Here is a 14,365-nt window from a genome sequence, read left to right on the forward strand (position 1 = left end):
CAGGTGGTGAATGGCCACAGCAGATGAACATCACTAAAGAACTTTACATTGTGGACTGGTCTTTAGGACCAAATTCAAAGACGTCAGCCCCGCAATACAGAGGACTCTCTATGGGACTTAGGTACACTCCAGATGGGTACCCTCAAACCTCTTGGTGGAAAATAGGGGTGGCTATGGGAGGGTTAGATTGGGATAATAGTACAAGCATTAATGTGAACAATGACACACATGTGGCGGCTTGCATTGCCCCCTCCATGCGCTGTTGGTAGGGTCTATTTCTATTAATATGACTTATCAGAAAGATATGTTTCATATTGCCTGTAAAAATTGCAGTCTCACTAGCTGCATCTCTTCTGTGTCCAACAATACCATGGTTCTTTTACTTAAGCAACCCCCTTTCCTTTTGATTCCCGTGAACCACACAGGACCTTGGTATGATGATAAGGGCCTGTAAGTGTTGATAGAATTGAAGAAAGCTCTAGACTGTCCCAAGAGAGCTGTGGGCCTCATTATTGTAGGGTTGTTATCTTTAATTTCCTTTATTGTATCTTCTACTGTAGCAGCTGTAGCATTAACTGAGAATGTACAAACTGCAATCTATGTCAATGGTTTGACCCAAAATGCAACTCAGGCTCTTAATGATCAAGGAAATACTGATGAGAAAACAAGTCATAAGCTTAATGCCCTGTATGACATGGTCATGTATTTGGGCAAAGAGGTTCAGGGCCTAAAGTTAAGGCACCAATTGAAATGTCATGCAGCTTATAATGAAATTTGTGTCACATCTAAGAGTATAATCAATCTAAGTATAGTTGGGAAATGGTGAAGAATCACCTACAGGGCATATGGCTTACTGATAATTTCACCAAAGATTTTCTAGACCTACATAAGGAAATACTTGATATGCAAAATGCAGAACTGTGGTTTGATCCTGTTAAAAACCGCTCAAGATATCCTGGACACCCTCAAACACGCAGCCTCTCCTTTCGGCAAGTTGGGAGACTTGCCCCATTTTCTGTTATCCATTGCGACTGCTCTGCTATGTCTTCTTATAATGATATTATTGATACCTTGGGTTATCAAGCTTGGGTTAAAATCCCTCTTAAAGCTGGGTTCGGAAATTCATATGTTTCACCTGAAACAACACCCCCTGTATGGTACTATCGAAGAAAGACAGGATAACCAATGATGGGGTAAGCACCCTGGAGCCTCTGGCAACTTAAGACAGGGCTTCCACATTGGAGTGGGAGTATCAATGACGGGTAAGATCAGAGTTGCTGCCTTGGGGCACCTAAGACAGGCACTGTCTTCATATTATAAAATAAAAAGGGGAGATGTGGGGAGCGGGCTATGCCCTTTCCCCCACTTGCTGATGTGGCGGGAATGGAGAACAAAGAACATCCTGTTAACGCATTCCATGAGCAACTGAAGGAGCCTACCTTTGCCCGGCTACCGCTGATGTCAATACTGTGCTTGATTGTCTATTGGATAATGCTATTTCCTGGGATAGTGTGCTTCTTTGCTATATAAATACTCTGGACTCTAATAAAACATTGCTGGCGACGCACAGGAGCGTCAGCCCTCCCAGATCTTTCTGTCTTTGTTTTCTTCGCCCCCCTTCCGCACTTCAGGACCTGCTCGACTTGGCGCGGCTGGACCGCGTCAAGCCATTCACTCACTGACAACTGTCCTCTGGTTCCAAGTCTTTCTGGAACATCCCCAGTTCCCTTGATGGTGGTGCCTCACATTTTCCACTAGTACTAGAAATACATCACAGCACCCTCTAGGGAGCTTTTTGTTCTGCTATGCTCACCTTTTCTCACTGAGTTTCAGGTCCCTCTGTAACAACGTCAGGTCGATCTGGAAGTCGTTTATATGCAAGGCAAGTATTATCACATACGCAGCAATCTTCGCCTTCATAGAATCCGAAATTAAGTTCCGTAAACTGCAATCGGTGGCAGTAAAGGGACACATTAAACTCTAAGATGATTTCTCCAAAAGCAGAATAAAGACATCCAAGCCTCTTCCCATAGGCACTCAATGTCTTTCCTTGTCCTGTCAAGGTGCCCGAGCCTTCACACACAGTGGGACAGTGAGCCAATCCCAGTACTCCCTCAGGGGGATGGAAAACTGCCCCTGCACTTCCCCTGAGCACCATTTGAGCCTCGCATTGGCCTGTCCTTTCGCTTGGCAGGACTGCCAGGAAAACACCCATCCCAAACTCAGTTGCTGACCATTCTTCCAAGGACACTCAGAGCAGAAAATACATTCCAAGCTAATGGCAGGTGCTTTGCTTGGGATTCTTTCCCCAAAGTCATCACACTGAGCTGCCCTTTTTCTGAAACCCTGCCTTTCCACAGAACTGGTATGGACATCAGCAAGCATTCCTCAGAAGAAGTGTATGAAGCAGAATAAGCCTTTGTGACAGGGGCTTCCCAGAGCCTTTAACATCAACTTCTCCAAGGGGGATAGAGTACGGAACACAGAGTGTTTCCTAAACTTTCTTGATCCCAGAACCCCTCCAATGGCAGTGCTCTCTTCAACACAATGTCTCTGTGGACATGAAATTCAATCCAAGCCCCTTCTCCTCACTCTCACCACCCTCCCCAACCTGCTCTCTCCTTTACAGGCAGAAGCCCCAGAAGTCACCCCTCTGACCTTCCATTGTTGTAGGCCAAGCAAGTAAAATGCTTCAGCAGTTTCATGTTGATGACATGTGGGATTCCAGGCCCCAGGGCACCTACAATACAAAGCAGAGTTGATCATTTTCTTCTAATACCCTCTGACCACAACTTATTCAGGAGCTGGGAGAAGCAGGGGCCCATGGAAAAGAACAGCCACTATCAAATGAACATGTGCGCAGGTGTGCTTCAGCCTGCAGACCACACACGCAGGGGACATTTGTGACGGGGCAGAGACAAGAAAAATAAGACTGATGAGGTCTAAAGACACAAAGATGTTAGAAAGCAAAAGAGACTGTCAGGAAAGCCCAGGGAGAGGAAAAGGAGGGGACACCAGAATGCGAAATTAAGAATTAAGCAAATACTGAAAAACATAGACTCTTGGGTTCTGGACCACAGTAACAAGACTGCATAAACCTTGTACCTAAAGTCACAGGTGTCTCCTGCTGGGTTTCCAACTCTGGGTGGATATAATTGTGGCAGCCAGCCACCCATGGCCTTAGCTATAGGCGACACAGGTCACCAGCAGGAACTGACACTTTCCCCTCCCAGTCAGAAGTAAGTTGACACAAACCAGCCACAAGACTTCATAAGCAAGGTCAATTTTTCTCCCTACATCTGTCTAACAATCCCTTAAAATTTTCATCTGATTTGACTGGATATTATGCTTTGCCTAATGCAAAACAGAAGTAGTGAATGTCACCTCAGAACAATCACATAATCCAACCTGTCCTCATTTTCAGATGAGAAAAGCCTGCCACGTCCTCAGCATGTCAGAAATAGGAATCGCACTGTTACACAGTTAAAAGAAAAGATCTAGACAAATATGTATTTTCTTCTCTTATTAGGGATGGTCTAACAGACAATTAATGGACTTGAAATAACTAGAATAAAATGTCTATCATGGACTTACTTTTCCGCTTAATCACTTTCTGTGCTCGGAATTTGATGAGGGTGTCCAGAAACCATATGCATCGGGCCTGGTGGTCCCGGCTCTCCTCACCTGATGGCAAAGACTTCAATGCTTCTATGACAAAGGAGCAGTGGCTAAAACAAGGGAGGGAAAGGCGGCATGTGTCAGACTGCTGTTAGGAGCTGTCCACCCTCCCAGCTGAGGAAGGCCATCCTACTAATGCTCCTTGTAACAGGGGAATGCAGGTTAGCACAGAGGCAGTAAAGGGCTAGATGGCTGATACTTTAGGCCTCTGGGCAATGAGGTCTCTTTTGCATCTACTCAGACCTGCCACTGGAGTATAAAAGCAGCCATCAATAATCCATAAATGAACAACCAGAGCAATAAAACTCTGCTCACATGGGCCACAGTTGCCCAGTCCTGACGCAGTGGTCTGGAGCATAGGCTATGGGGTCAGACTGCCTGCCTGAGTCTGAATCCTCCGCCATGAAGTGGCTTAGACAAGTTTCTGTACATTTGCTGTACATTTCTGTGTATCATCTTCACTTAACAATTGAGACCAGTGATAGCATCCTTCTCCTATAGATTTTTTGCATATTAAGTAAGACAATGCAAGTACAGTGCTTGGCACATATAAGGGTTCAATCAATGTTAGCTATTATTCTTATATACTATTCTACCACTACGAGGATCTTGACTCACAGAGATAAAAAACTTCAAGATTATCTACAGCGGCATCATTTTGCCCATAGGAAACTGGAAGTGTGGAGAAGGAAGGCCTACCCAGCACATCTGGCAGAGTCACGGACCTGTTCTCCAGGTTCCCAGCCCAGAGCTGATCTCTGTACCTGTCTCTGAACCACAACCACATTAAGACAAGCAAGAACTAGTCATGAGCTCTTTTGTGGAAATGGATCTTGGAAAGAGAGAAAAAAAAAGCCTTTTTTTTAAGTCAGGGGAACCAACCTAGTGTTGACAACTTTTTATTTTCTCAAGTTGAAGTTATTAAAAGAAAAAATTCAAAAGCAAAAAAATAGGGGGGATAATCTCTGATTTAAAAGGTACAATATTTAATATTTAACACAGAAATTTAACTTTAGAAAAGCTTACTCAGCAAATCATCACAGATTAACCATCACTTCAGCGGGCACCTCTACTCCTTGGCCAACACCTGGGTCTCTCTGGTGCCAATCAGCCTAATACTGGAGGCCAAAGGCCAGCTCCAGTTTCCAGCCCCAGATCTGAGGCTTCACCACCCTCTGCTCAGCCACAAGCCCCACGCACTCAGAGGCCAACTCTCGCCCTTGAATGACACCCACAGCCTTGGGAGAAGAAGGGCCTGGAAGCCCAAACATTCCAAAGAACACTGACTTGAACTCATGTTCAAATGCTGAACAGATATACATCCTCACTGACCTACGCCCGAAGGTCTGCTTCATGTTTGACTGCTGTTGTTTCCCAACATCACTCCCCGATACTCCACCCACCCAAGTGGGGTTACCTGTTCTCCTCAGTCATCTTCAGCAGTTCTTCCGATGAAATATTCTTGAAAGCTTCAGATGGGCCCTGAAGAGCTTCATACTCCGCAGGGGAAAGAACTAGTTGCAGGTCAAGAATACAATCTGACCAAAACTGAAACATCCACTAGCCAGATCATCTCATAGGTGGTCTCATTTCAGAGATGGGAAAATCTGTGTACAGCAGGCAGAGCTCTGGGACTCACTTCCCCAGAGCTTTTGCCCTCTCTGGATTTTACTGTCTTCTTTACTTATCACCAAGCCACTGCAGGCATTTTTCACCTGACTACACCCACAAGGAGGGAAATTCTATGCTCCAACCCGTCATTTTACTCATCAGCCTGCCCAAGACTTTGGGTATTAGATGACTTAAAAATCCTATTTTGAATATTCAAGGAGAATAGTTCCCACAGGGCTGAGTGTGGGAATTTGGAATTTTGCTGAAGAAATACTGAATCCCAGAGGCTGAGAAACTGATGCCAAAAGAGGTTCCCTCAGCAAGTGAAGAAGACTTGCTGACTTCCCAGCAACAGCACTGGGGCAACTGCTAAGGTGAGGAGGTAGCTTCTGTGAGTGTCACGGGACCAGACTGCTTAGAGCACCTGGCTATGCCACTCATGTGCACATACCCCAACCCGTGAAATAAGGCAGCATTTCTATTACAGCAAGGATACTATCTTCAAATTTATACACATCGTCAGGCTTGACTGCGTCGGCATGGCAGGGAGGCAGGCAGAGGGAGTCATCTTGCAAGTCATCATGGATGGCATCACTGACCAGAGCTTTTCAATAAAGAAGAGTTACTGCTGTTATCATCCTGGTTTGGCTTCAAGTTCCCCAACAGTCTTTGCAATGTGTGTGCCTGAGATCACAACTGGCCCAGAAAGCCCTCTCTGAATGCTTCTGCCAATGTGGGCCTCCAGGACTACAGTGTACACCAAACACAAACCTAACCAGGCACTAGAGAAGGTGGATACTGCATGGTCCCCCTCAAATAATGTGAAGGGTAACTGGAAGACAGGTTGGCTAATAAATATTCACAACATGATATGAGATGCAAAAGGTGAGGGATATTCAAAAGAACCTTTAATAGCTTAACTTTCAGAAAACTTCTCCACATGTTGTGAGTAAAAACAAAATCAGTATATAAAACTAACTATCCTATAAGAACAACTGTGTAAGAATTAAGTATACACATAGACAAGTATACTGAGGAAAATTGTAACAGCTGGTCTGGCAGAATGAGGGGAAATGACTTTTTTTTTAATGTCCTTTAATAGCTGAGGTAAGCCGAACAAAAAGATTTAAAAATTTACTTGGATATTAAAGTACATCTCTGAATACATGGAGAGACATAATGTCTATGTTCCTGGTGGGAAAACAGTATTGCAAATATGTTGCTCCTCCCCATAATCCCACATGGATTTTGAGGAACTTGACAAAATAATTCTTAAGATCACCTGGAAGAAAAAGCATGCCACCATAACCAATACACTTGTGAAAAGTAAGGATGAAAGAGGACACATCTACCCTGTCAGACCACAAACCGGATGATGAGCCTACTTTAATCAAGAGAGCCTGATGCTGCTACAGGAGTAGCCAGTCAGGACCACAGAACAGACTGCAACTAAGAATATGGGAAGATGATAAAGATGCCTTTTTAAATCATCTTTTACAAAAGGAAATGATGGTGTTGGGGACAAATGACTAACCATTTGGAAGATATAAAATTAGGTCTGTACCACAAGCCAAGAAAATCCCAAAACTTTAAGATTTCAATGTAAAAAGTAAAATTATCAACATACTGAAAGAAAACAGGAAACTATTTGTATAGTCATAGGATACGGAAAGATATTCTAAGAATTACTAAAATTCCATTTTAATTAAAAAACAGTTCTCATACATATTCTCTTAAGTTCTTATAATGCACCTGAACAATAAACACATCTTTATACAACACAGTTGAATCCTGGAGCTGCTGAGGAGTTTGGGAGCAGAAAAAGATCCACCAGCCCCAAAGTGGAACACTGTCTCTAGAGGCTCAGTTCATCGCCACCGCATCAGCCTATTTGACTAAAACCTCCCTGTGACTTACAGTGAGTTGAGGTGGCCTCACTTCTCTTTACTATGCAGGCTGCCACCCCGGCACCAAGGCCAGGGCATGCACATACCCGTTCCCACGGCTACCTCCTCCACTTGACCATGAGCTGAGCATAGGCCATGTCAGATGTTTCTTTACCACTTCCAGAATCTGTTCCCTAAAAAGCACTCAGCAAGAAGCAGGAAGAAATCCAGCCCAACCCCCATCATTACCATCTGTGAGGTGGGTGAGAGAGCCCAAGAGGAGAGAAGGCTGTCCCCAAGAGCAGACTCTCACCCCGACATCCAGCTGCTTACCAGTCACACCCTTTGCATCAATAATATTCTCTGCAGCTTTAGCTATCACACAATTCAAAGATTCACTGCCAACTCTGTTCATTCTCCTAGAGTTCAGAGCACGCTTCTGTTTGGTGGTACCAAAGACTTCAATGCAAGAATCCATCTGTGCAAGAGAAAAATCTGGTTAATGCAGACAGGCTGGTCACTGCTCCTCCTAGCTGTGTGATTATGGGGAAACTCTCAGACTCTCTGAGCCATGATTACCTCACCTATACACTGAATCAAGTATCTCCACCTGTGAAATGGAAATACTTGACTAGAGTTAGGGTTGGTAAATCTGTGGCACACAGCTTGCCATTTCCCAATCCTACACCCATGACAGACACTGTTAGTAGATCACTCACTCTGTCCTTCTGAGCCTGAAGATGGCCTTACACCCCTTTTCAATACAATATTCCTGACAGCACTTAAATATCCATCAGTCTGCCAGCCTGGGGTGAGATGAGCTTCGTAGAAACCTTTTACACTGACAATCCTAAAGTCTGTTTTAATGTGGAGGTTTCTAGACTACAACCAATATTTTCTGAAACTTGGGTTAAATCCTAAAAATAAACGTTACACTACACCTCTATCTGCCCAGAGAACCATCCCCAAACATTGGCACAGAGCCATGTATAGCTGCCCAAGAAAGGAGACTGCCCAGGAGGTCTCTGCAGGTAGGAATTGCCCAGAACCACAGCCCTGTGTTCAGCCAGCTCTCTTTACTGGTGTAGAAACCCAAGACCGAGGAGGAACTTGCATCAGGTCCCATGTCTTAGGTCCTTTCACACTTACCTTTTCTCTAAAAGTTTTGGTCTGACTCTCTAGTGTTGATTCACTCTCAACTGATTCATCTATCCAAACACAAAACAAAAACAGGAAAGAAAAAAAAAGTAAACTATAAGGCCTACAGATAGTAATATTTAACAACTAATGTAAGAAAAAAACATTTCTTTACTACGGGACTTCCCAAAGCTTAAGATGAGTGGATACTGTGAACATTTAGTACACACCTTCAGGACCTAGTTAGAGACCTTGGAGAATAACGAAGGGGTCATTTGGTAAAACCTCTTCCCTTTACAAAGGCCTCCACAGGAAAGGACTTGCCCCAGGAAGGTTCACCAGGCAGAGGCAGAGATGGGATCAGAAAGCAAGCCCTCAGGTCTTTCCAGTAAATAGTTCTGCCCTCCCTATAAAAGCAGGCATAAGCACGATGTATGGATTCTTACATGAAACTCTCTACTCTCCCACAAAGTACTCATTTAAGGGGCAGTATAATTGAGTGGATGGGAGCACAAGCTCTGGAGTGACCCTGCATAAAGATCAGCAGTATGTTCCTGACAAAGTCACTCAACCTCTGTGCCCATTTTGTCATTAATAAAAAAGGAATAACAATATCTACCCAGAAGGTTGTTATGTGAAGTAAATGATATAGTGCAGAGGAAGCGCTCAGAGCAGTGCCTAGCACATGACAAGGGCCCAATAAATGTGTGTGTTTATGTATGCTAGCTAGAATAAACCAGTATTTACAAACTTTTTACATGTAAAAACAAAAATTTGTTTAACCAACAAATTAATGAACAATTTTCTTTGCCTCATTGAAAGTCATAAGACCATTTGAAAGGTATTTTAATTGTACTTGTGTTTTTGCAAAGCGGTGGATTCTTAACTTAGAGACTATGGACCCCTAAGAAATTCACAGATGGGCTTTGGAACTTAAGAGCCCTTTAAAATTATATAGAAAATCTCATATATATATTTTTGTGTATTATGCATACTTCTGGAAAGGAGGTCCAGACTCTTATCAGATTCTTGAAAAGACTGGAACTACTGCTCTGAAGGAATCAAGTCAGAATGAATGCCTCTGAAGGCACCAGGCAGAGTCACCAGGACCCTAACACTCCTCCCTAATGTTCTCCCTGCCACAGTTCTCAATATTTAAGATTTAGGCAACAGGGGCCCCTTGAGTCTGACCCTTTTCTCTAGCATTCTGGAAGATCCCACTCTAGCCCTGAGCATCCTAAGATACCAAAGCAGAGAAGCAATGCAACTTCTCCCACTGGATTAGGGAAAAAATAAACCTCCCAAATCATAAAGTGTAGACACTTCTCATCAACATGAAAGTTACCATCCAACCTATAAACAACTTCCATCACCTACAGAGATTCTAAAGCCTATACCCCTACTAGAACAGTTAAGAATTCAGAAAGACCTTCGATGGAAAAGAGTATCAGACATGCCCATCAATATTCTGTTCTGACTACTACTCAGCTTGCTTTAAGTAAGACTTGCTTCTGATCGCCAATCTGTAAATACCATGGGATAGGATCTGTATGTTTTGCTATCTCCACAACCCCAAACCTTTGCCTAGAGCATAGTACAGTAGGTCATTAAGAAATACTTGCTGAGCAAAAACACTCTTAAAATTTTTCAAATGAAGCAAACAGAAAACCTTTGCAGAAAGGCACCCTTTAAAAAATAACTACAAAATGCGTTTTAGAAATTAAAATCCATCCAGCAAATGTAAAATAGGCAGTGTTTTTGTGACCCTTCAGCGTCCTACCTGAAAGCAGCGGCTGCATGCTGAACAATTCAGCATCGTATACTTCCATTTGGCCAGAGGTCTTGTTCAAAATTCCCACAAAGTGCCTGAATAAAGAAGGAATACAAGTGACAATGGATTATTCAAAAGGTATTGTTTATACAACTTTTTTCCTGCTTAACAGTTTGTAACCTTCTTATGGATTTAGGCACTCATCATAGAAAAATAGGCCAATTCTTAACTACAGGGAAAAAAAATGAAGTATTTGCCTAGTATTTTGTCGAAGGATTTAAATTCAATTCATTTAAATAAATAAAAGGAAGCATATGCAGGAAAAGTCAAGTCCTCAACCTTCCTGCTGTGCTAATTCCCCTAAGGAATGCATCACCTGCTCATGAGGACCAACAATCTCCTATTGCAGAAATCCTCAATCCTCTAAATGAGGGAAAGGAGGGAAGGGGGAGGGACGGTTCATGTAGTAGTTCTGGGGGCTAGGGTGTGGGGGGAAGAAGCTACCAAGTGATTCTGGTAGCTAATCACATTTGGGCTAAGTGCTGTAGTGCAAAACCCTTTCCGGATATAAGCAGCTGGAATTACACTAGAATTTACTGCACACATAAATGTTATGGAGACAGAGATAAGTAAAACCTTGGCAATTATGGAGAGAGGACAAGTCTGAACTAGGGCATCTTTGCAAAGGGATGATATGATGTTAATAGTTTTAATCATATACACATTAACCTGATTTCTACCAGGGTCGTCCACTGGAGGCTCTGAAAGGGCCTATTTTGTGCTTCACTATTGGATACCATCCCTGGGACAGTGGCTGCATCATGCCAGACCAACAGTTATAGCCTGCTTAGACAATTTTCACTGTACCAAGAGGGAGTGGTGTGGGAGTCAGTGAAGGGCAGAGACGACTAAAGTCAGTCCATCAATCATCACCAGTTGGAGAGAAACCCCGGAGCCTTGGACTCTACCAAATCCTTTTCTTGTAATTAGTTCCAAGGCAAACTCAAGGCAAGCTTTGGCCTACTGACCACACACTCCAAATCAGAAGTGATAGCTGCCTTTTTGGAACAAGACGTAATAAAGAACACTGAAAATCAACGAGGTGATCAAAATGAACAAAGGGGGTCAAAAGGTACAAACTTCCAGTTAATAAATAAGTCCTGGGAAGTAATGCACAGCATGGTGACTACAGTTAATACTGTACTGTATATTTAAAAGTTAGTTAAGAGTGCATCTTAAAAGTTCTCATCACATGAAAAAAGTATATCTATAACTATGTGTGGTAATGGATGTTAACTAGACTTATTGTAATGGCCATTTCCCAATACATACGCACATTGAATCACTATGTTGTACACCTGAAACTAAGATGTTACATGTCAATTATATCACAACTTTAAAAAAATTTTTTAAGGAATATTACAAATGAATGCAGCTTTTAGGAAATTCAACAAATATAAGTCCTTCCTTTCCAGAAATGTGTACATGCTAGTATGAGGCCCACGGGGTCTGCAAACACAGGAATTTGGTAAACCTCTCTGGATAAACTCCCACTGCTATAAAATATTCAGACCAAGAACAGCAGAGCAAGGGCCACCACCACTACACTCCTCTACCCACTGTCCCTTTCCCACCCCTACCTGCACAGAGTGTTGCATTTGAGAGCTCCAGTTCCAAAATTGTTTCCTACATAGGAGAGTCTGTCTGTTTCAGCTGCCTAAAATATAGAGGGGAAAAGCTCCATTACAACCAGTTTAAAAGGTATTAATCACCTATCTCCCTTTTTCACATTTGCAAAAGTTTTAGAATCCATACCACAGTGGATCAGAACTAGAGAGCTTCTGGGAGACAATCTGGCCCCACTATCTCTAAGTGAATCTGGGGTGTCCCTGGGAGAAAGACAAAAGAACTATTCAAAGGGAAGCCCCAGATAGTGCTAGCTTCCAGTTAGTCTGAAAAGTTCTGGGGGGAGCTGCACTATAGGATGTGGGAAAGGCCTTGGGCTCCCAACATTTACAGGCATGCACCAAAATGATTCTACAAGTAACCTCCTGGGCCCAAAGTCCAAGCCCTTATTGAACCTCTTTGCCTACATCTCCCATGACTGCTCCCTATAGATTTCAGGACTATGGAAGTGGCTGGTTCACCCCTCAATCACAGCCAAGCTTTCCTGCTTCCCTGTTTGACCTCAGTATCCTCTTCACCTGAAATACTAAACCTCAGCTGTCAAGCTCTTTTCCATTATTCAGGAGGGCTCAGCTACAATTCACTGCCATTCCCACCCCACAAGCCATTCTGGCAAGCAGTGACTCCTCTGACTGAGCTCACTCTGCCCTGTCCTCTCCCCCTTAGGCCCTGAGCTTTGTCTCCTTGTGTGAGTGCCTCCCACGCAGTTCTCACCGCTACAGAACAGTGGTTCTCAACACAGGAAATCCATCTTCCATGGACACCTGGGAATATCTCCTTTTCTTCTCTCTGCACCCTCCCATTTACACCCACATCCAAGGGGCGTCCTGAGGCCTGCAGAGTGGAGGTAACTAGCCCCAGGAGCACCTACCAGGATCCGCTGACTCTTCTTCCTGGGGTTGGTGGAGTCATTGTTCTTGTACAAAGTAAAGCGCATGTTCCCTGGATTGCGCAGCTTCCCATTGGAGAACTGGACTGTAAAGTTAGAGTTGACAATTAAATGACAGTAGAAGGTGTATGGTAAGGAGAAACTGGACGAATGGGGATGGCAAAGAAGGCCAGGTCCTGACCTAAACGGGGACTGAAGGAAGTCCTGGTCCGGTTGGGAAGAGAGGATGGGGAGGAGAGGGGGTGTCCTGGGAAAGGGAGTCCTGGGGAGGAGGGAATAATTAGGGGGAGGGGGCTGACTGAGGAGGCCTGGTCTAGACCTAGAGAGACACAGGGAATCCCTGCCCAGAGGAGGGGCAGATGAGACCTGGTGAGCGAGGAGATGACAGGGGCCTGGGGAGGGGTCTGGGTTGTGCTCATCCAACTGGGCGGTGGTGACAGAAAGATGGTGGGATGACAGAAGAGGCCTGGCCAAGCCCCCACGTAGCGGTGGAGACAAGAGGGGGTCTTGGCCCAGCTGAGAAAGGGGCCCGACGCAGGAAGGGGAAGCGCTGCAGATCGAGACGAAAGGGGAGGGAGTTAACGGAGACCTCTGCTGCGGCTCCGCAATCCTTACCCAGCACAGCTCTCTGGCTCTTATCCGGCTCCCCACAGTACTGCCACCTTGCACTGGACAACGCCCCCTCCGCCATCCGGCCCCTACGGCAGCCAGAACCCGAATTTAAAACAGCCGAACCTTCACACGCTTACCCGCGCGCGGAGGAAGGGCCGCACGCCGGAAGAGGCGTGGCTCCGCTGGGTCCCGCCCTGCGCGCACGGAGACGCGTGGCTCCACCCCCAGCAGATACAGCCCCGACGCGCGCTGCCGCAGGTGCTAGGCACGCGATTCCCGCCCACCCTTCTTTCTGAGGGGCTCGGAGAGGCGTGGTTTCCGCGGACTCTGTCTCTCTTCTCCCCTGGCCGGACTCTCGGAGGCGCAGCTGCTGATTGGCCCAGCATTCAGCCTGTGCATTTCCCGGAGGCCCAAGCGCTTAAATGTCCCGCAGCTCTCGGCTTAGCTGTAGTGTATGGTTTCTTCTTTCTCGGCTCGGCCTAGCTGAAGTATGGTCTGTGTTTCCTACTGCTATATCTTACTAAGACCTGAAAAGCAAAGTTCAAATATATAATTATCTTAAAGACACAGTTTGAGCTCCAACTAAATGTAGCAACTAGCAAAAAAAAACAGCCCTGTAGGGCCTCCGTCCACACACATGGACATCCAATCCTTAAACCTAAAATTTGTCCACAATCCTGTAAACAGCTTCGACCAGGAACAAGGCGTGATCGCTCCTCATGGCTAGGCAAACATACACTTGTGGCCCAATTATGCGAGGAGGGACCATGGGGAGAAGACCTGCAGGCTGAAGCGCATTTGGGCAGGAAATTTTAGGCTCGACTATAAGGGGCAGCTCAATCTGATGGGCATGTCCGTTTGTTGCTACTGGTTCAACCCTTCCCCCCGTTTGGGAAATTATCAGAGCAGGAGGAGGACCAAACAAGGCTTTTAAACATGGACCCAGGCTGGGACCCCGTTTACCCAAAGGAAGATACCGTTAGAGGTTAAGGGCAAGAACTCTGGCTGACTCATCTCTGTTCTCCACATCGCCTTCTTCTTCAAGACCCACCAAGCTGAGATCACCAAGGGTACCAATAATGTTTTTATAGCAAA

General features: G+C 44.9%; 1 protein-coding gene across 10 annotated transcripts in view; it reads right to left on the reverse strand.

Annotated features, from left to right (window-relative positions):
* The window catches only part of POLR1E (RNA polymerase I subunit E), a 93,287-nt gene extending 79,834 nt beyond the window's left edge, over window positions 1-13,453 (reverse strand). For all 10 annotated transcript variants that reach the window (XR_012127314.1, XR_012127313.1, XR_012127312.1 and 7 more), the window contains exons 1-11: window positions 13,274-13,453; window positions 12,641-12,744; window positions 11,724-11,800; window positions 10,093-10,178; window positions 8,325-8,383; window positions 7,509-7,653; window positions 5,786-5,893; window positions 5,096-5,192; window positions 3,595-3,728; window positions 2,659-2,740; window positions 1,814-1,945 (exon numbers count right to left, since the gene is read on the reverse strand). Coding sequence is in view for 5 of the 10 variants with exons in the window: in XM_073227462.1 (XP_073083563.1) it covers window positions 1,814-1,945; window positions 2,659-2,740; window positions 3,595-3,728; window positions 5,096-5,192; window positions 5,786-5,893; window positions 7,509-7,653; window positions 8,325-8,383; window positions 10,093-10,178; window positions 11,724-11,800; window positions 12,641-12,744; window positions 13,274-13,349 (1,100 nt within the window). In the remaining 5 variants the exon portion in view is untranslated. The remainder of the gene's footprint in view (window positions 1-1,813; window positions 1,946-2,658; window positions 2,741-3,594; window positions 3,729-5,095; window positions 5,193-5,785; window positions 5,894-7,508; window positions 7,654-8,324; window positions 8,384-10,092; window positions 10,179-11,723; window positions 11,801-12,640; window positions 12,745-13,273) is intronic.
* Between the last annotated feature and the right edge of the window lie 912 nt (window positions 13,454-14,365).

Source organism: Manis javanica, chromosome 2 (genome assembly GCF_040802235.1).
Source record: "Manis javanica isolate MJ-LG chromosome 2, MJ_LKY, whole genome shotgun sequence".
NCBI lineage: Eukaryota > Metazoa > Chordata > Mammalia > Pholidota > Manidae > Manis > Manis javanica.